General features: G+C 53.9%; 1 protein-coding gene and 1 long non-coding RNA gene across 2 annotated transcripts; one reads left to right on the top strand and one right to left on the bottom strand.

The window, feature by feature from the left end:
- Nucleotides 1-913: 913 nt before the first annotated feature.
- f11r (F11 receptor) lies at nt 914-12,732 on the top strand. The gene is given in 10 exon segments (NM_001008021.1): nt 914-992; nt 6,644-6,706; nt 7,603-7,716; nt 7,800-7,955; nt 8,519-8,703; nt 10,147-10,246; nt 10,349-10,456; nt 10,576-10,585; nt 11,355-11,397; nt 11,820-12,732. Coding segments are annotated over 10 exon segments (876 nt in total). The 5' UTR covers nt 914-931; the 3' UTR covers nt 11,856-12,732.
- LOC116406672 lies at nt 1,032-1,591 on the bottom strand. Its single transcript, XR_004219735.1, has 3 exons — nt 1,349-1,591; nt 1,240-1,291; nt 1,032-1,145 (listed from the first exon to the last, which is right to left on the bottom strand). It is a non-coding gene; the product is annotated as an uncharacterized LOC116406672 (long non-coding RNA).
- Nucleotides 12,733-14,464: the final 1,732 nt, after the last annotated feature.

Here is a 14,464-nt window from a genome sequence, read left to right as displayed (position 1 = left end):
TGGGGTAATATCACTGTTGGGGGTCACATTTATGTCTCATCCAATAAACTTTATGGCACGGCTGAAATACTACTGTTCCCATAAGGCAGGTTATATATTAAAGGGGAGGAGCTACTGTGAGAGCTCAGCCAATTAGAAGGGTTCCCAGACTTTTCCATATGATATGGCAGCCACATACATACCCCCCACATACCCCCCCCCACATACATACCCCTCCACATACATACCCCCCCCACATACATACCCCTATATGGAACAAACACCATCACACCATTTTCCCTCAGAAACCTAAAATACCACCTGTATTGCGTTGGCCCCTCCCCCACAGCAGCAGGGACCTATAGGCGGCCATAATGTGTCCCATGTGACAAGACCACCCCAAGAGTCTGTGTTTTACTTAGGGGGGGACCCAAAGGTAAAGGGAGGGAAAAGGCATTTTCAGGGGAGTTCTCAGCCACAGTAGGGCGGATTTACCACAGGTGACAAAGCTCCCCCTCTGCCATTGCCCAACTCATACAGAAAGCGGGGACAGGGGCTTCTGTTGAACTTTGTCCCCCCCCCCCCCCGGGAGGCCTTGGTTTGACCCGCTTCCTGTTGCAGAGCAGTGTGAGGTAAAACTCTAGGCTCTTTCCGGTCAGGTAAATACGGGAGTGTTTGGGGCGTGGATCTCAGCCAAAGGATGATTGACAGCCCGTTTCGTAAATCACCTGTAACCCCGCCCTAACAAACTTTGTTTGAGTCTCCCATTACCTAAGTGACGTAGTGACGGACAGCGCTGCGCGCCAATGAGAAGTGAGACACTAGTCCGCCCAGCCAATCGGGCTCTGGGTGGCTTCTAGGTGAGTTCCAGGTGCGCTAAGGCGTCATGGCGAGGGCGGGGCTGGTGCTGGTTGTTTATTCTCAGTTTCGTCGAGACAAGGAAGGGAGAGTCATGGCGACTGCGAGCAGCAACCGGGGGGCAGTGGTACTGGGACTCCTGTGCTCCTGTCTGTGTGAGTAACTTATATCTCTTTCTATTGGCCTGTGAGTGGGGCACCTGTGAGTGGGACACCTGTAACTTATATCTCTTTCTATTGGCCTGTGAGTGGGACACCTGTGTGTGTGAGTAACTTATATCTCTTTCTATTGGCCTGTGAGTGGGGCACCTGTAACTTATATCTCTTTCTATTGGCCTGTGAGTGGGGCACCTGTCTGTGTGAGTAACTTATATCTCTTTCTATTGGCCTGTGAGTGGGGCACCTGTGTGTGTGAGTAACTTATATCTCTTTCTATTGGCCTGTGAGTGGGGCACCTGTGAGTGGGACACCTGTAACTTATATCTCTTTCTATTGGCCTGTGAGTGGGACACCTGTGTGTGTGAGTAACTTATATCTCTTTCTATTGGCCTGTGAGTGGGGCACCTGTAACTTATATCTCTTTCTATTGGCCTGTGAGTGGGGCACCTGTCTGTGTGAGTAACTTATATCTCTTTCTATTGGCCTGTGAGTGGGGCACCTGTGTGTGTGAGTAACTTATATCTCTTTCTATTGGCCTGTGAGTGGGGCACCTGTAACTTATATCTCTTTCTATTGGCCTGTGAGTGGGGCACCTGTGTGTGTAAGTAACTTATATCTCTTTCTATTGGCCTGTGAGTGGGGCACCTGTAACTTATATCTCTTTCTATTGGCCTGTGAGTGGGGCACCTGTCTGTGTGAGTAACTTATATCTCTTTCTATTGGCCTGTGAGTGGGGCACCTGTAACTTATATCTCTTTCTATTGGCCTGTGAGTGGGGCACCTGTGTGTGTGAGTAACTTATATCTCTTTCTATTGGCCTGTGAGTGGGGCACCTGTAACTTATATCTCTTTCTATTGGCCTGTGAGTGGGGCACCTGTAACTTATATCTCTTTCTATTGGCCTGTGAGTGGGGCACCTGTAACTTATATCTCTTTCTATTGGCCTGTGAGTGGGGCACCTGTAACTTATATCTCTTTCTATTGGCCTGTGAGTGGGGCACCTGTCTGTGTGAGTAACTTATATCTCTTTCTATTGGCCTGTGAGTGGGGCACCTGTGTGTGTAAGTAACTTATATCTCTTTCTATTGGCCTGTGAGTGGGGCACCTGTAACTTATATCTCTTTCTATTGGCCTGTGAGTGGGGCACCTGTCTGTGTGAGTAACTTATATCTCTTTCTATTGGCCTGTGAGTGGGGCACCTGTAACTTATATCTCTTTCTATTGGCCTGTGAGTGGGGCACCTGTGTGTGTGAGTAACTTATATCTCTTTCTATTGGCCTGTGAGTGGGGCACCTGTCTGTGTGAGTAACTTATATCTCTTTCTATTGGCCTGTGAGTGGGGCACCTGTAACTTATATCTCTTTCTATTGGCCTGTGAGTGGGGCACCTGTGTGTGGGGTGAGGCCTTGTGTGTGGGGTATTGGGGCACCTGTGTGAGAATAACTGGGGGAAGGGGGGGTATTGGGGCACCTGTGTGAGAATAACTGGGGGAAGGGGGGGGTATTGGGGCACCTGTGTGAGAATAACTGGGGGAAGGGGGGGGGGTATTGGGGCACCTGTGTGAGAATAACTGGGGGAAGGGGGGGGTATTGGGGCACCTGTGTGAGAATAACTGGGGGAAGGGGGGGGTATTGGGGCACCTGTGTGAGAATAAACTGGGGGAAGGGGGGGGTATTGGGGCACCTGTGTGAGAATAACTGGGGGAAGGGGGGGGGGGTATTGGGGCACCTGTGTGAGAATAACTGGGGGAAGGGGGGGGGTATTGGGGCACCTGTGTGAGAATAACTGGGGGAAGGGGGGGGTATTGGGGCACCTGTGTGAGAATAACTGGGGGAAGGGGGGGGTATTGGGGCACCTGTGTGAGAATAACTGGGGGAAGGGGGGGGGTATTGGGGCACCTGTGTGAGAATAACTGGGGGAAGGGGGGGGGTATTGGGGCACCTGTGTGAGAATAACTGGGGGAAGGGGGGGGTATTGGGGCACCTGTGTGAGAATAACTGGGGGAAGGGGGGGGGGGTATTGGGGCACCTGTGTGAGAATAACTGGGGGAAGGGGGGGGTATTGGGGCACCTGTGTGAGAATAACTGGGGGAAGGGGGGGGGTATTGGGGCACCTGTGTGAGAATAACTGGGGGTAGGGGGGGGTATTGGGGCACCTGTGTGAGAATAACTGGGGGTAGGGGGGGGGTATTGGGGCACCTGTGTGAGAATAACGAATGGGGGGGGTATTGGGGCACCTGTGTGAGAATAACGAATGGGGGGGGGGTATGTTGATAATTAAAGAGTCTTTCACCCCAAGACGGACCTGCCTGAGGTGGGAGACTGCCCCTTTATTTGGTCTGTGCCCCAAGTATAGATGGGCCTGAGGCAGGTGGAAGTAATGGCAAAGGGCAGCACCCCTGGGTGGGAATAAACTGCACCTCTACTTCCTCTCTATACAGGAAACTGTCCGTTTAATATCCCTCTCTACTTCCTCTCTATACAGGAAACTGTCCGTTTAATATCCCTCTCTGCTTCCTCTCTATACAGGGAACTGTCCGTTTAATATCCCTCTCTACTTCCTCTCTATACAGGGAACTGTCCGTTTAATATCCCTCTCTGCTTCCTCTCTATACAGGGAACTGTCCGTTTAATATCCCTCTCTACTTCCTCTCTATACAGGGAACTGTCCGTTTAATATCCTTCTCTACTTCCTCTCTATACAGGGAACTGTCCGTTTAATATCCCTCTCTACTTCCTCTCTATACAGGAAACTGTCCGTTTAATATCCCTCTCTGCTTCCTCTCTATACAGGAAACTGTCCGTTTAATATCCCTCTCTACTTCCTCTCTATACAGGGAACTGTCCGTTTAATATCCCTCTCTGCTTCCTCTCTATACAGGAAACTCTACGTTTAACATCCGTCTCTGCTTCCTCTCTATACAGGAAACTGTCCGTTTAATATCCCTCTCTGCTTCCTCTCTATACAGGGAACTGTCCGTATAATATCCCTCTCTGCTTCCTCTCTATACAGGAAACTCTACGTTTAACATCCGTCTCTGCTTCCTCTCTATACAGGGAACTGTTTGTAGCAGGTTTACCTGTAATTTGCCTTATATGGAAATAACTGTTTGAATATTAGCCAATCTCACTTACAGGGGGGACACACCTGTGTGAGAATAATATGGGGGGGGGGACACAACTGTGTGAGAATAATATGGGGGGGGGGGGCACACACCTGTGTGAGAATAATGGGGGTCATCTGTTTTTGGGACTGGGACCCCTGTGAGCCCACCTGTTATTACTGGAAGAGCAGTTATATGGCCGGGGGATATTACCAGTGAGGGGGGTAAATAGGGGGCTACCCCTATGGGATTAGGGTAATAGGGACCCAGTTAGTAATTATCCCCATATGACATAGGAGGGTAAATGTACGGTGGGCATACCTGGGGGGGGGGGGTAACTGGCAGAGGGACCCCATTGTGCTCTGCTCACTGTGCCTGGGGGTTCTGCTAAGTGCCCTGTGGTAAGTGCAGGTGGGCATCAGGGTGTTACTGGGGCACTTTTGCTGCTGCTCTTACTAAGCTGCAGTACTTCCTGTCTTTGCCCTCATACCCCACGCCCTGCTATTACCCCCCCAGCCAGTTATATACCTGTCTCTCTCTTCCCACATGTGAACACTCTGATAACCAGACTGCAATGGGGCACTGTGCCAGGGTACATACGGCAGTGCTTTGCCCAGAGGGGGGTAGCGACTAAACATAACTCCTCCCTTCATACCGGGTTCTGCTTGTGAATTTTCCATGTACTGAATATGGGGGGCATGGGGGGTACCTGTATTTACCCCCCCCCCCCCCCAGCTGTACTGTTGGGCTCCCCGCCATACACACAATGGGTTTTGGTGCTGATTGGGCCCCGGGGGTGTGATAGTGCTGTACGCTTTCATGTGTTTGTGGCTTTTGTACAGGCCGGTATCTGCCCCCGGAATGTGGGGGAACCAGTCGGACCGGCTTGTTGGTATCTGTCTCCTCAGTGGGTCTGTCACCTGCCGCCTTCTACTCCTTTCCCTTCATCTTCCTCTGGTAACATCTATTGCCCCCCTGCTGGGGCCTCATATAGGCTGTTAAATACCCCGGGTAATCCAACTCGCCTGCCAATAGTGTGAGACTCGCGGGTATAGCCTGGTAATGCCCAGTTGTACTCTGGGGTACCTGTGGCCCCGGGTAATCCCACTCGGCTGCCAATAGTGGGAGGCTCGCAGGTATAGCCTGGTAATGCCCGGTTGTACTCTGGGGTACCTGTGGCCCCGGGTAATCCCACTCGGCTGCCAATAGTGGGAGACTCACGGGTATAGTCTGGTAATGCCCAGTTGTACTCTGGGGTACCTGTGGCCCCGGGTAATCCCACTCGGCTGCCAATAGTGGGAGGCTCGCAGGTATAGCCTGGTAATGCCCAGTTGTACTCTGGGGTACCTGTGGCCCCGGGTAATCCCACTCGGCTGCCAATAGTGGGAGACTCGCTGGTATAGTCTGGTAATGCCCAGTTGTACCCTGGGGTACCTGTGGCCCGGGTAATCCCACTCGGCTGCCAATAGTGAGAGACTTGTGGGTATAGTCTGGTAATGCCCGGTTGTACTCTGGGGTACCTGTGGCCCCGGGTAATCCCACTCGGCTGCCAATAGTGGGAGACTCACGGGTATAGTCTGGTAATGCCCAGTTGTACCCTGGGGTACCTGTGGCCCGGGTAATCCCACTCGGCTGCCAATAGTGAGAGACTCGTGGGTATAGTCTGGTAATGCCCAGTTGTACCCTGGGGTACCTGTGGCCCCGGGTAATCCCACTCGGCTGCCAATAGTGGGAGACTCGCTGGTATAGTCTGGTAATGCCCAGTTGTACCCTGGGGTACCTGTGGCCCGGGTAATCCCACTCGGCTGCCAATAGTGAGAGACTCGTGGGTATAGTCTGGTAATGCCCGGTTGTACTCTGGGGTACCTGTGGCCCCGGGTAATCCCACTCGGCTGCCAATAGTGAGAGACTCACGGGTATAGTCTGGTAATGCCCAGTTGTACTCTGGGGTACCTGTGGCCCCGGGTAATCCCACTCGGCTGCCAATAGTGGGAGACTCACGGGTATAGTCTGGTAATGCCCAGTTGTACCCTGGGGTACCTGTGGCCCCGGGTAATTTGGCTGCCAATAATGGGGGGCGGGGGCTAAATGCCCAGTTGTAGGGAATGAGCTGGGACAAACATGGCACCGGATGGAGCTGTATCAGGCTTTTTCAGATGAACCCCTTGCAGGGAGTTATGGGGGGGCTTTCTGTGGCACTGAGGGGAGGTGGGGCTAGTTTCCCAAAACTTTAGTATTGTGTCCCTTTCTAGCCTGTCTCCGGCTCTTCCCCCCTCATGTTCCCCAGTGATGCCAGTTGATTGGTTGCCCTAAGTGTGTGACCCAAATGCCCCCCAAGCTTCCTTGGCACTGCCCTATTGGGGGGGGTATGTGGGCCCAGTCAGGATACCCCTATACTGCGTGTGTGAGTTCTGTATATTATGCAGTGACCGGACCCGGCGGAACCAGCGCTACAGATACAGTTTGCTGCACCCTCGCTGCTCACTCACTGAGTATGAGCACTTCTACTTGGCTTTATCCCTTAAACCTTCTTCTTGTTTTGCAGGGACTGCGGCCTTTGCTGGGGTGTCGACCCCCAATCCCACTATTACTGTAAAGCAAGGGGCCAGTAAGTAACTTGTCTTTTCCTCTGGGGGAGCCCCTCAACTGCCCCCTTTGTCATCATAGCAGGGAACTTGCCTCACAGACCTGCTGGGGAACTTGGGGGGGTCCTAGCTGAGCAATGAGGGGCACATAGAGCTGCTGGGGAACTTGGGGGATCCTAGCTGAGCAATGAGGGGCACATAGAGCTGTTGGGGAACTTGGGGGGGATCCTAGCTGAGCAATGAGGGGCACATAGAGCTGCTGGGGAACTTGGGGGATCCTAGCTGAGCAATGAGGGCCACATAGAGCTGCTGGGGAACTTGGGGGATCCTAGCTGAGCAATGAGGGGCACATAGAGCTGTTGGGGAACTTGGGGGTGATCCTAGCTGAGCAATGAGGGGCACATAGAGCTGTTGGGGAACTTGGGGGGGGGGTCCTAGCTGAGCAATGAGGGGCACACAGAGCTGTTGGGGAACTTGGGGGGGGGGGTCCTAGCTGAGCAATGAGGGGCACATAGAGCTGTTGGGGAACTTGGGGGGGTGATCCTAGCTGAGCAATGAGGGGCACACAGAGCTGTTGGGGAACTTGGGGGGGGGGATCCTAGCTGAGCAATGAGGGGGCACATAGAGCTGCTGGGGAACTTGGGGGGGGGGGGGGGGGTCCTAGCTGAGCAATGAGGGGCACATAGAGCTGCTGGGGAACTTGGGGGGGGGGTCCTAGCTGAGCAATGAGGGGCACATAGAGCTGCTGGGGAACTTGGGGGGATCCTAGCTGAGCAATGAGGGGCACATAGAGCTGCTGGGGAACTTGGGGGGGGTCCTAGCTGAGCAATGAGGGGGCACATAGAGCTGCTGGGGAACTTGGGGGGGGATCCTAGCTGAGGGGGGCACACAGGAGCTGACTGTCGTTCCTCTCCCCTAGCTGCCGACTTGCGATGCACTTACACAAGTGACTTCACCAAGTCCCGAGTGGAGTGGAAGTTTGTGAATAACCAGCTGGAGACCTTCTTTGTGTACTACGATGGGACCCTGACGGGTAAGTGGGGGTGGGTGATGGGGCAGTCCTGGTGGGTTTCTCAGCTGTTGCCATGGTTACAACCTTATTCCTTCCTCTGGCAGCATCGTACGTGAACCGCGCCACTTCCGTCCCACAAGGCATCATTCTAAACCAGATCACTAGCAAGGATGCGGGCGAGTATTCCTGTGAGGTGACCAGCGTGGACAGCAACGGCCAAACCTTGTACGGGGAAGCCAAGATCCAGCTCCTGGTTATAGGTAAGTACCATTCCCCTTACTGTGAGTTTGCCCAGCGGCCAAACCTTATAGGGGGAAGCCAAGATCCAGCTCCTGGTTATAGGTAAGTACCACCCCCCTTACTGTGAGTTTGCCCAGCGGCCAAACCTTATAGGGGGAAGCCAAGATCCAGCTCCTGGTTATAGGTAAGTACCATTCCCCTTACTGTGAGTTTGCCCAGCGGCCAAACCTTATAGGGGGAAGCCAAGATCCAGCTCCTGGTTATAGGTAAGTACCACCCCCCTTACTGTGAGTTTGCCCAGCGGCCAAACCTTATAGGGGGAAGCCAAGATCCAGCTCCTGGTTATAGGTAAGTACCATTCCCCTTACTGTGAGTTTGCCCAGCGGCCAAACCTTATAGGGGGAAGCCAAGATCCAGCTCCTGGTTATAGGTAAGTACCACCCCCCTTACTGTGAGTTTGCCCAGCGGCCAAACCTTATAGGGGGAAGCCAAGATCCAGCTCCTGGTTATAGGTAAGTACCATTCCCCTTACTGTGAGTTTGCCCGGTGGGCAAATAGTCTGACTCGCACTTTCTATTCCCAGTTGCCCCTTCCCAGCCGATGGCCCATGTGCCAAACACTGTAAGGACCGGGAGTGCGGTGGAGCTGCGCTGTGTAGAGACTCAGGGGTACCCACCCCCCACTTTTACCTGGTATCAAAATAAAGCCCCAATGCCGCCGAACCCCCAGAACGCCACCTATACCATTGATCCCAACACCGGAGTGTTGGTAAGTAATCTGCCCCCTCTTTGTGTTACATGGGGGTGAGTGGGCTTTTGGCTGCCACTGCTATCTGCTGCTGCTTAGGGGGGTTGCTAGGGGTGCGAGAAGCCAGTGGGGTGCAAGGGAGGTGCAGTGATCTGCTAGGGCTCAGATGGGATGGGGGTTCCCTTGCTGGAGGAGTACAAGTCAGATCAAGAAGCTGGCAGAGGTTTGGGAGAGAAAGAGAAGTGGATGCCAGCAGGGGTGCCGGGGGGTTAGGGAGATGCCAGCAGGGGTGCCGGGGGGTTAGGGAGAAGCCAGCAGGGGTGCCGGGGGGTTAGGAGAAGCCAGCAGGGTGCCGGGGGTTAGGGAGAAGCCAGCAGGGGTGGCCGGGGGGTTAGGGAGAAGCCAGCAGGGTGCCGGGGGGTTAGGGAGAAGCCAGCAGGGGTGCCGGGGGGTTAGGGAGAAGCCAGCAGGGGTGCCGGGGGGTTAGGGAGAAGCCAGCAGGGGTGCCGGGGGTTAGGGAGAAGCCAGCAGGGGTGCCGGGGGGTTAGGGAGAAGCCAGCAGGGGTGCCGGGGGGTTAGGGAGAAGCCAGTGGGGTGCAAGGGAGGTGCAGTGATCTGCTAGGGCTCAGATGGGATGGGGGTTCCCTTGCTGGAGGGGTACAAGTCAGATCAAGAAGCTGGCAGAGGTTTGGGAGGGAAAGAGAAGTGGATGCCAGCAGGGGTGCCGTGGGGTTAGGGAGAAGCCAGCAGGGGTGCCGTGGGGTTAGGGAGAAGCCAGCAGGGGTGCCGTGGGGTTAGGGAGAAGCCAGCAGGGGTGCCGTGGGGTTAGGCAGACGCCAGCAGGGGTGCCGGGGGTTAGGGAGACGCCAGCAGGGGTGCCGGGGGCTGTGGGAGAAGCCAGCAGGGGTGCCGGGGGCTGTGGGAGAAGCCAGCAGGGGTGCCGGGGGCTGTGGGAGAAGCCAGCAGGGGTGCCGGGGGCTGTGGGAGAAGCCAGCAGGGGTGCCGGGGGCTGTGGGAGAAGCCAGCAGGGGTGCCGGGGGCTGTGGGAGAAGCCAGCAGGGGTGCCGGGGGCTGTGGGAGAAGCCAGCAGGGGTGCCGGGGGCTGTGGGAGAAGCCAGCAGGGGTGCCGGGGGTTAGGGAGAAGCCAGCAGGGGTGCCGGGGGGTTAGGGAGAAGCCAGCAGGGGTGCCGGGGGGTTAGGGAGAAGCCAGCAGGGGTGCCGGGGGGTTAGGGAGAAGCCAGCAGGGGTGCCGGGGGGTTAGGGAGAAGCCAGCAGGGGTGCCGGGGGGTTAGGGAGACGCCAGCAGGGGTGCCGGGGGGTTAGGGAGACGCCAGCAGGGGTGCCGGGGGGTTAGGGAGACGCCAGCAGGGGTGCCGGGGGGTTAGGGAGATGCCCTGATAGTGAGGGAAGTAAATGGGATTGTGCCATTGGGCAAACCAATATCCTTCTGTTTCTCCTGCTCAGAAATTCCGTGCCGTGGCCGCATCAGACAGTGGGGATTATTACTGTAAGGCAGCAAACAACGAGGGGGAGCAGGTGTCTGCCATAGTGCGCATGAATGTCCGTAAGTACCCCCCCCCCCCCCCCCGATATTACTCTGTAGCGCCAGCAGGCTTCCTGATAGTGCCTCATTGTGCAATGTCTGTGTTTTACTTGCCCTTTGCAGAGGATGTGAATGTGGGGGGTATCGTGGCCGCTGTGGTTATAGTCCTGCTGATACTGGCGCTGATCGGCTTCGGCCTGTGGTACGCCTACAGCCGTGGATACCTGGACAGTGAGTACCCCCGACACTTTTCTGTAGCATAGGGACTGGTTCTGCTAGTCATTGTGGGACCTGGTGCTGTGATTGTACAACCCACTCATATCCCCCATACCTCTCTCTCTTTATTTCAGAGAAAGGAAAGTAAGTGGAACATCTCCCTGTGATGCACCTCCTCTGTGTGGCCCCCCCACTAACTGCCAACAGCTTGCTTCTGCCGAGGGGGGGCGCTCCCTCCTCTCCTGCTGGAACTCCCTGGGCCCTTACACACCATTCCCTCATTGTAACTTCATTCCTCCAACTCCTTGCTGTGTTTCTCTCTCTGAAATGGGAACTTGCCTTTATATGGGCACAGAACCCCTCAGTGACTGCTAATATCCTTATCATTTACAGTAGGGGGTACATTATCCCTTATAATACATGAGTGATACTCAGAGTTCCCTGTATAACTCAGCCTGCAGCCTTGTGCCTTTATATGGGGGGCACAGAACCCCTCAGTGACTGCTAATATCCTTATCATTTACAGTAGGGGGTACATTATCCCTTATAATACATGAGTGATACTCAGAGTTCCCTGTATAACTCAGCCTGCAGCCTTGTGCCTTTATATGGGGGGCACAGAACCCCTCAGTGACTGCTAATATCCTTATCATTTACAGTAGGGGGTACATTATCCCTTATAATACATGAGTGATACTCAGAGTTCCCTGTATAACTCAGCCTGCAGCCTTGTGCCTTTATATGGGCACAGAACCCCTCAGTGACTGCTAATATCCGTATCATTTACAGTAGGGGGTACATTATCCCGTATAATACATGAGTTCCCCAGTCTGCCTATATAAGGAGATAGGTATATACGTTCATGCTGCTTCTGTTTATTTTGAGACTGATTTTACTGTTTCCTCCTGTGCAGCAAAAAAGTCATTTACAGCCAACCGTCTGAAACCCGCAGTGATGTAAGTATTCCTGCCCCCCAGCTTGTGCTTAGCTATAGGGGGTGATATAACGTGGGGGGCAGGGAGTGTGTCACTATGCTGTGGGAGTAGATTGTGTGCTCTGGGGTAAGGAAGAGGAGAGGCAGGGAAGAAGGAGGAGTTTGGTAATGGGGTGGGGGGGCTGGGGGATCTCATTGGGTTTGGTAGTGGGGGGCATAAATGGGCTTGGGAGAGTGTTGGCTAGATAGTAGGGAGCAGGGTGCTGACTGAGTTGGGAGAGGGGTATCTAGACAGAGAACAGGGTTCCCCATAGGATGAGGCAGCAAGGGATGGGGAGAAGGGAACAGGGGGGGGGGCACTAGATGGAAGGGTGGTGCCAGCAGATTCGTGGGGGGGGGGGGGGGGGCGCATAGCCCGACTGACTCTTGTTTTTCCATTTGCAGAAGAATTTCCAGCAGACGTCGTCCTTCCTGGTCTGATCTGGGGCTCCGGCGGGTTTGTGGCCCTTATTGGCGCCGGTACCACTGGTCGGTTCTGTGAGGCTCCCATTTGCACCCCTGCTTTTCATATGAATTCTTTTACCCCCGCCGGGGGCTGCTGGAGGGGTCCCCGTCACAAGAGGGATGATTTTTTAATTGTGCTTTTATATCTGTTTTATTTATGACTCAGGGATCCCAGCTTTGGAGGGGGGGTCCCTTCTGCAGTTATACGGCAGGTGGGGGTTATGTGTGTACAAATGAGATTGCGCCCCCTTTATGCTGTCTATATGAATTAGATTCCCCGGTGCCTACTAGTGCCACCTATGGGCTGTGCCCTGCCAGCTGCAAGCCCTTGTAATGATCAAATGCATTTCTGTGCAAGCCTGTGCCCCCCCCCCCCCCCCCCCCCCCCCCCAGACCCTGTATCTGTAGGAAGGATTGGCTATATAGCTGCACTGTGTGTTTGTGTGTCTGTGTGTCTCTTTGCTTCCTATCATGGGCTGTAATTACAGGTACAGTCCACTAGTGGGCAGTCACTCCAGCTAATACTATATTACTCTTACTCCTACCTGGCAGGCCCCATAGGGAAGGGCCAATGCTGAAATACTGCCCTCTCACCCAGGAGGGGCCCTATGTTGCTGAGGTTTCTCCTTGCCCCATGGAAACCCATTGCACCCCCTGTCCTGGGCCGTGGGCGGGTCATCCGATTGCTATTTACCCCTGTATGTGTTGATATCCACAAGGCATAGCCAGAGTCCCTTTGCACCCAGCGGGGCACCTCTGCCCACCCTGGGGCTGTTCTGTAACACTTTTTAGAGCTGTATGTTTTCTATGAATTTTACATTCTTTGGAAATAAATGTTTTTTTTGTTTTTCTTCATAAGAACCTGTTTACTGGAAGGTGCAACCGGATTTATTTGCCTCACCCCCGGGGGTATGTTTATAATGTCCATCATTGTCATTGTCCATTGTATGTGGGGCAGTCGGCCATTGGCGGGGGTATGGGCAGTCTGTGGGGCCCAGTCGTTACTGGCTCCTATTAACTAATATTTAGCCAGTACTCTGGGGTATCTGATGGCCGCCCTGGGGCAGAAAGTGCTCTGTGCATACTGGTACCAAGTGTCACGGGGCAGCATGGAGACCTGCTAGTAGGCTTCTCACCCCAATATGATCTGTAACTAGGGTGCTAAATGGGGGTCTTCTTTTTTTTTTTCTATGCCCCCCATCCTCCCTCTTCTCCCACTTCTATATTTCCCCTCTCCCCCCATTTGTCTCTAGTAGTTAGGCAGGTTATATATAGGCATTATGGTTGAACTTGATGGACGTATGTCTTTTTTCAACCCAACTTACTATGTTACTATGTCTCTCTACTCCCCGAACCCCCCTTCCCCTCTCCTTTCCTTTTCTATTCCCCCCCTCCCCATTTGTCTCTCTACTCCCTGAACCCCCTTTCCCTTCCCCTCCCCTCTCCTTTCCTTTTCTATTCCCCCCCCCCAACTGTTTGGGGCAATAAACCCATAGATGGGGCACAGGTTGGGCTCTTTACTGTACTGACTGACTTGCCCCCAGATATTAATCCTATGGTTGGGTAGGTCCCGGCAATAAACCCATAGATGGGGCTCAGGTTGGACTCACCAAATGGCAGAAGTATGATGAGATGGAGGCTTTGCATGGGTACAGACACTGGTTGAATCCAGTCTATTGGGTTCATTAGAGCTTTTCTTGCCCCTGCAGGGGATTTAGTACTGGGTATGTCCAGTTCCGGGTGTTTAACACTGAGGGCTCTGGCCCTGTGTCCTGGGGTAAAGGATACACAGAACATGTAGGGTACAATTCTGCTACATATCTGTCTATTGGCATGAAGGAAGAGTGGAATTGATGGGCCTGTTGTGTAGACGTTACTAGCAGATAACTGGGGACGCTGGGTAGAAGCCAATGGTAAGTGTATGGACCAATCATGCAAAAGTCATCGTGGTAGCTTGGGCAGATGGGTAAAAGTCATTGGAATGGAACACAAAGTGGGGGTTGAAATGACTGGGCAGTTGGACAGAAGCCGTTTGGCTAAATTGGGAATTTGGGTAAAAGTTATTGGACAGGTTGCATGGGGCAGCTGGGCAGAAAGTAATTTGGTGTGCGGAATGGGGCAATTCATTAAAGTCAATGAGCAGGGGGATTAGGGCAGACTTGGTGGGGCAGTTGAGCAGAAGTCACTTGTTTTGCTGAATGGAGCAGTTGGATAAAGGCAATGGAATAATTGCGGAGGCCGGATAAGGGGCAGTTGGGCAGAAGTTATCGGGAAGGCTGATTGGAGCAACGGGGTAGAAAGCACAGGGGCATATAAATAGGGAGTTCGGTTAAAGTAATTGGGCAAGGTGTATGGGGCGTTTGGCACAACTGGGCAGAATCCATTGGAAAGCTTGGTTTTATCTCATTGGGCAGGGGCCATTGGGAAGTAATACCTGGGACAGGGGGAAATGGGCCAGTGGGTTGTAATACCTCGGGGGAAATGGGCCAGTGGGTTGTAATACCTGGGGGGGGGGGGGGGGGCCTACATTGGGTGGGTTCCATATCTCTGGCCTACATTCTTCCCTCCAGCACTGCATGGGGGCG

The sequence above is a fragment of the Xenopus tropicalis genome, chromosome 8 (assembly GCF_000004195.4).
Source record: "Xenopus tropicalis strain Nigerian chromosome 8, UCB_Xtro_10.0, whole genome shotgun sequence".
Lineage (NCBI taxonomy): Eukaryota > Metazoa > Chordata > Amphibia > Anura > Pipidae > Xenopus > Xenopus tropicalis.
This window is presented reverse-complemented; position numbering and strand designations above follow the sequence as displayed.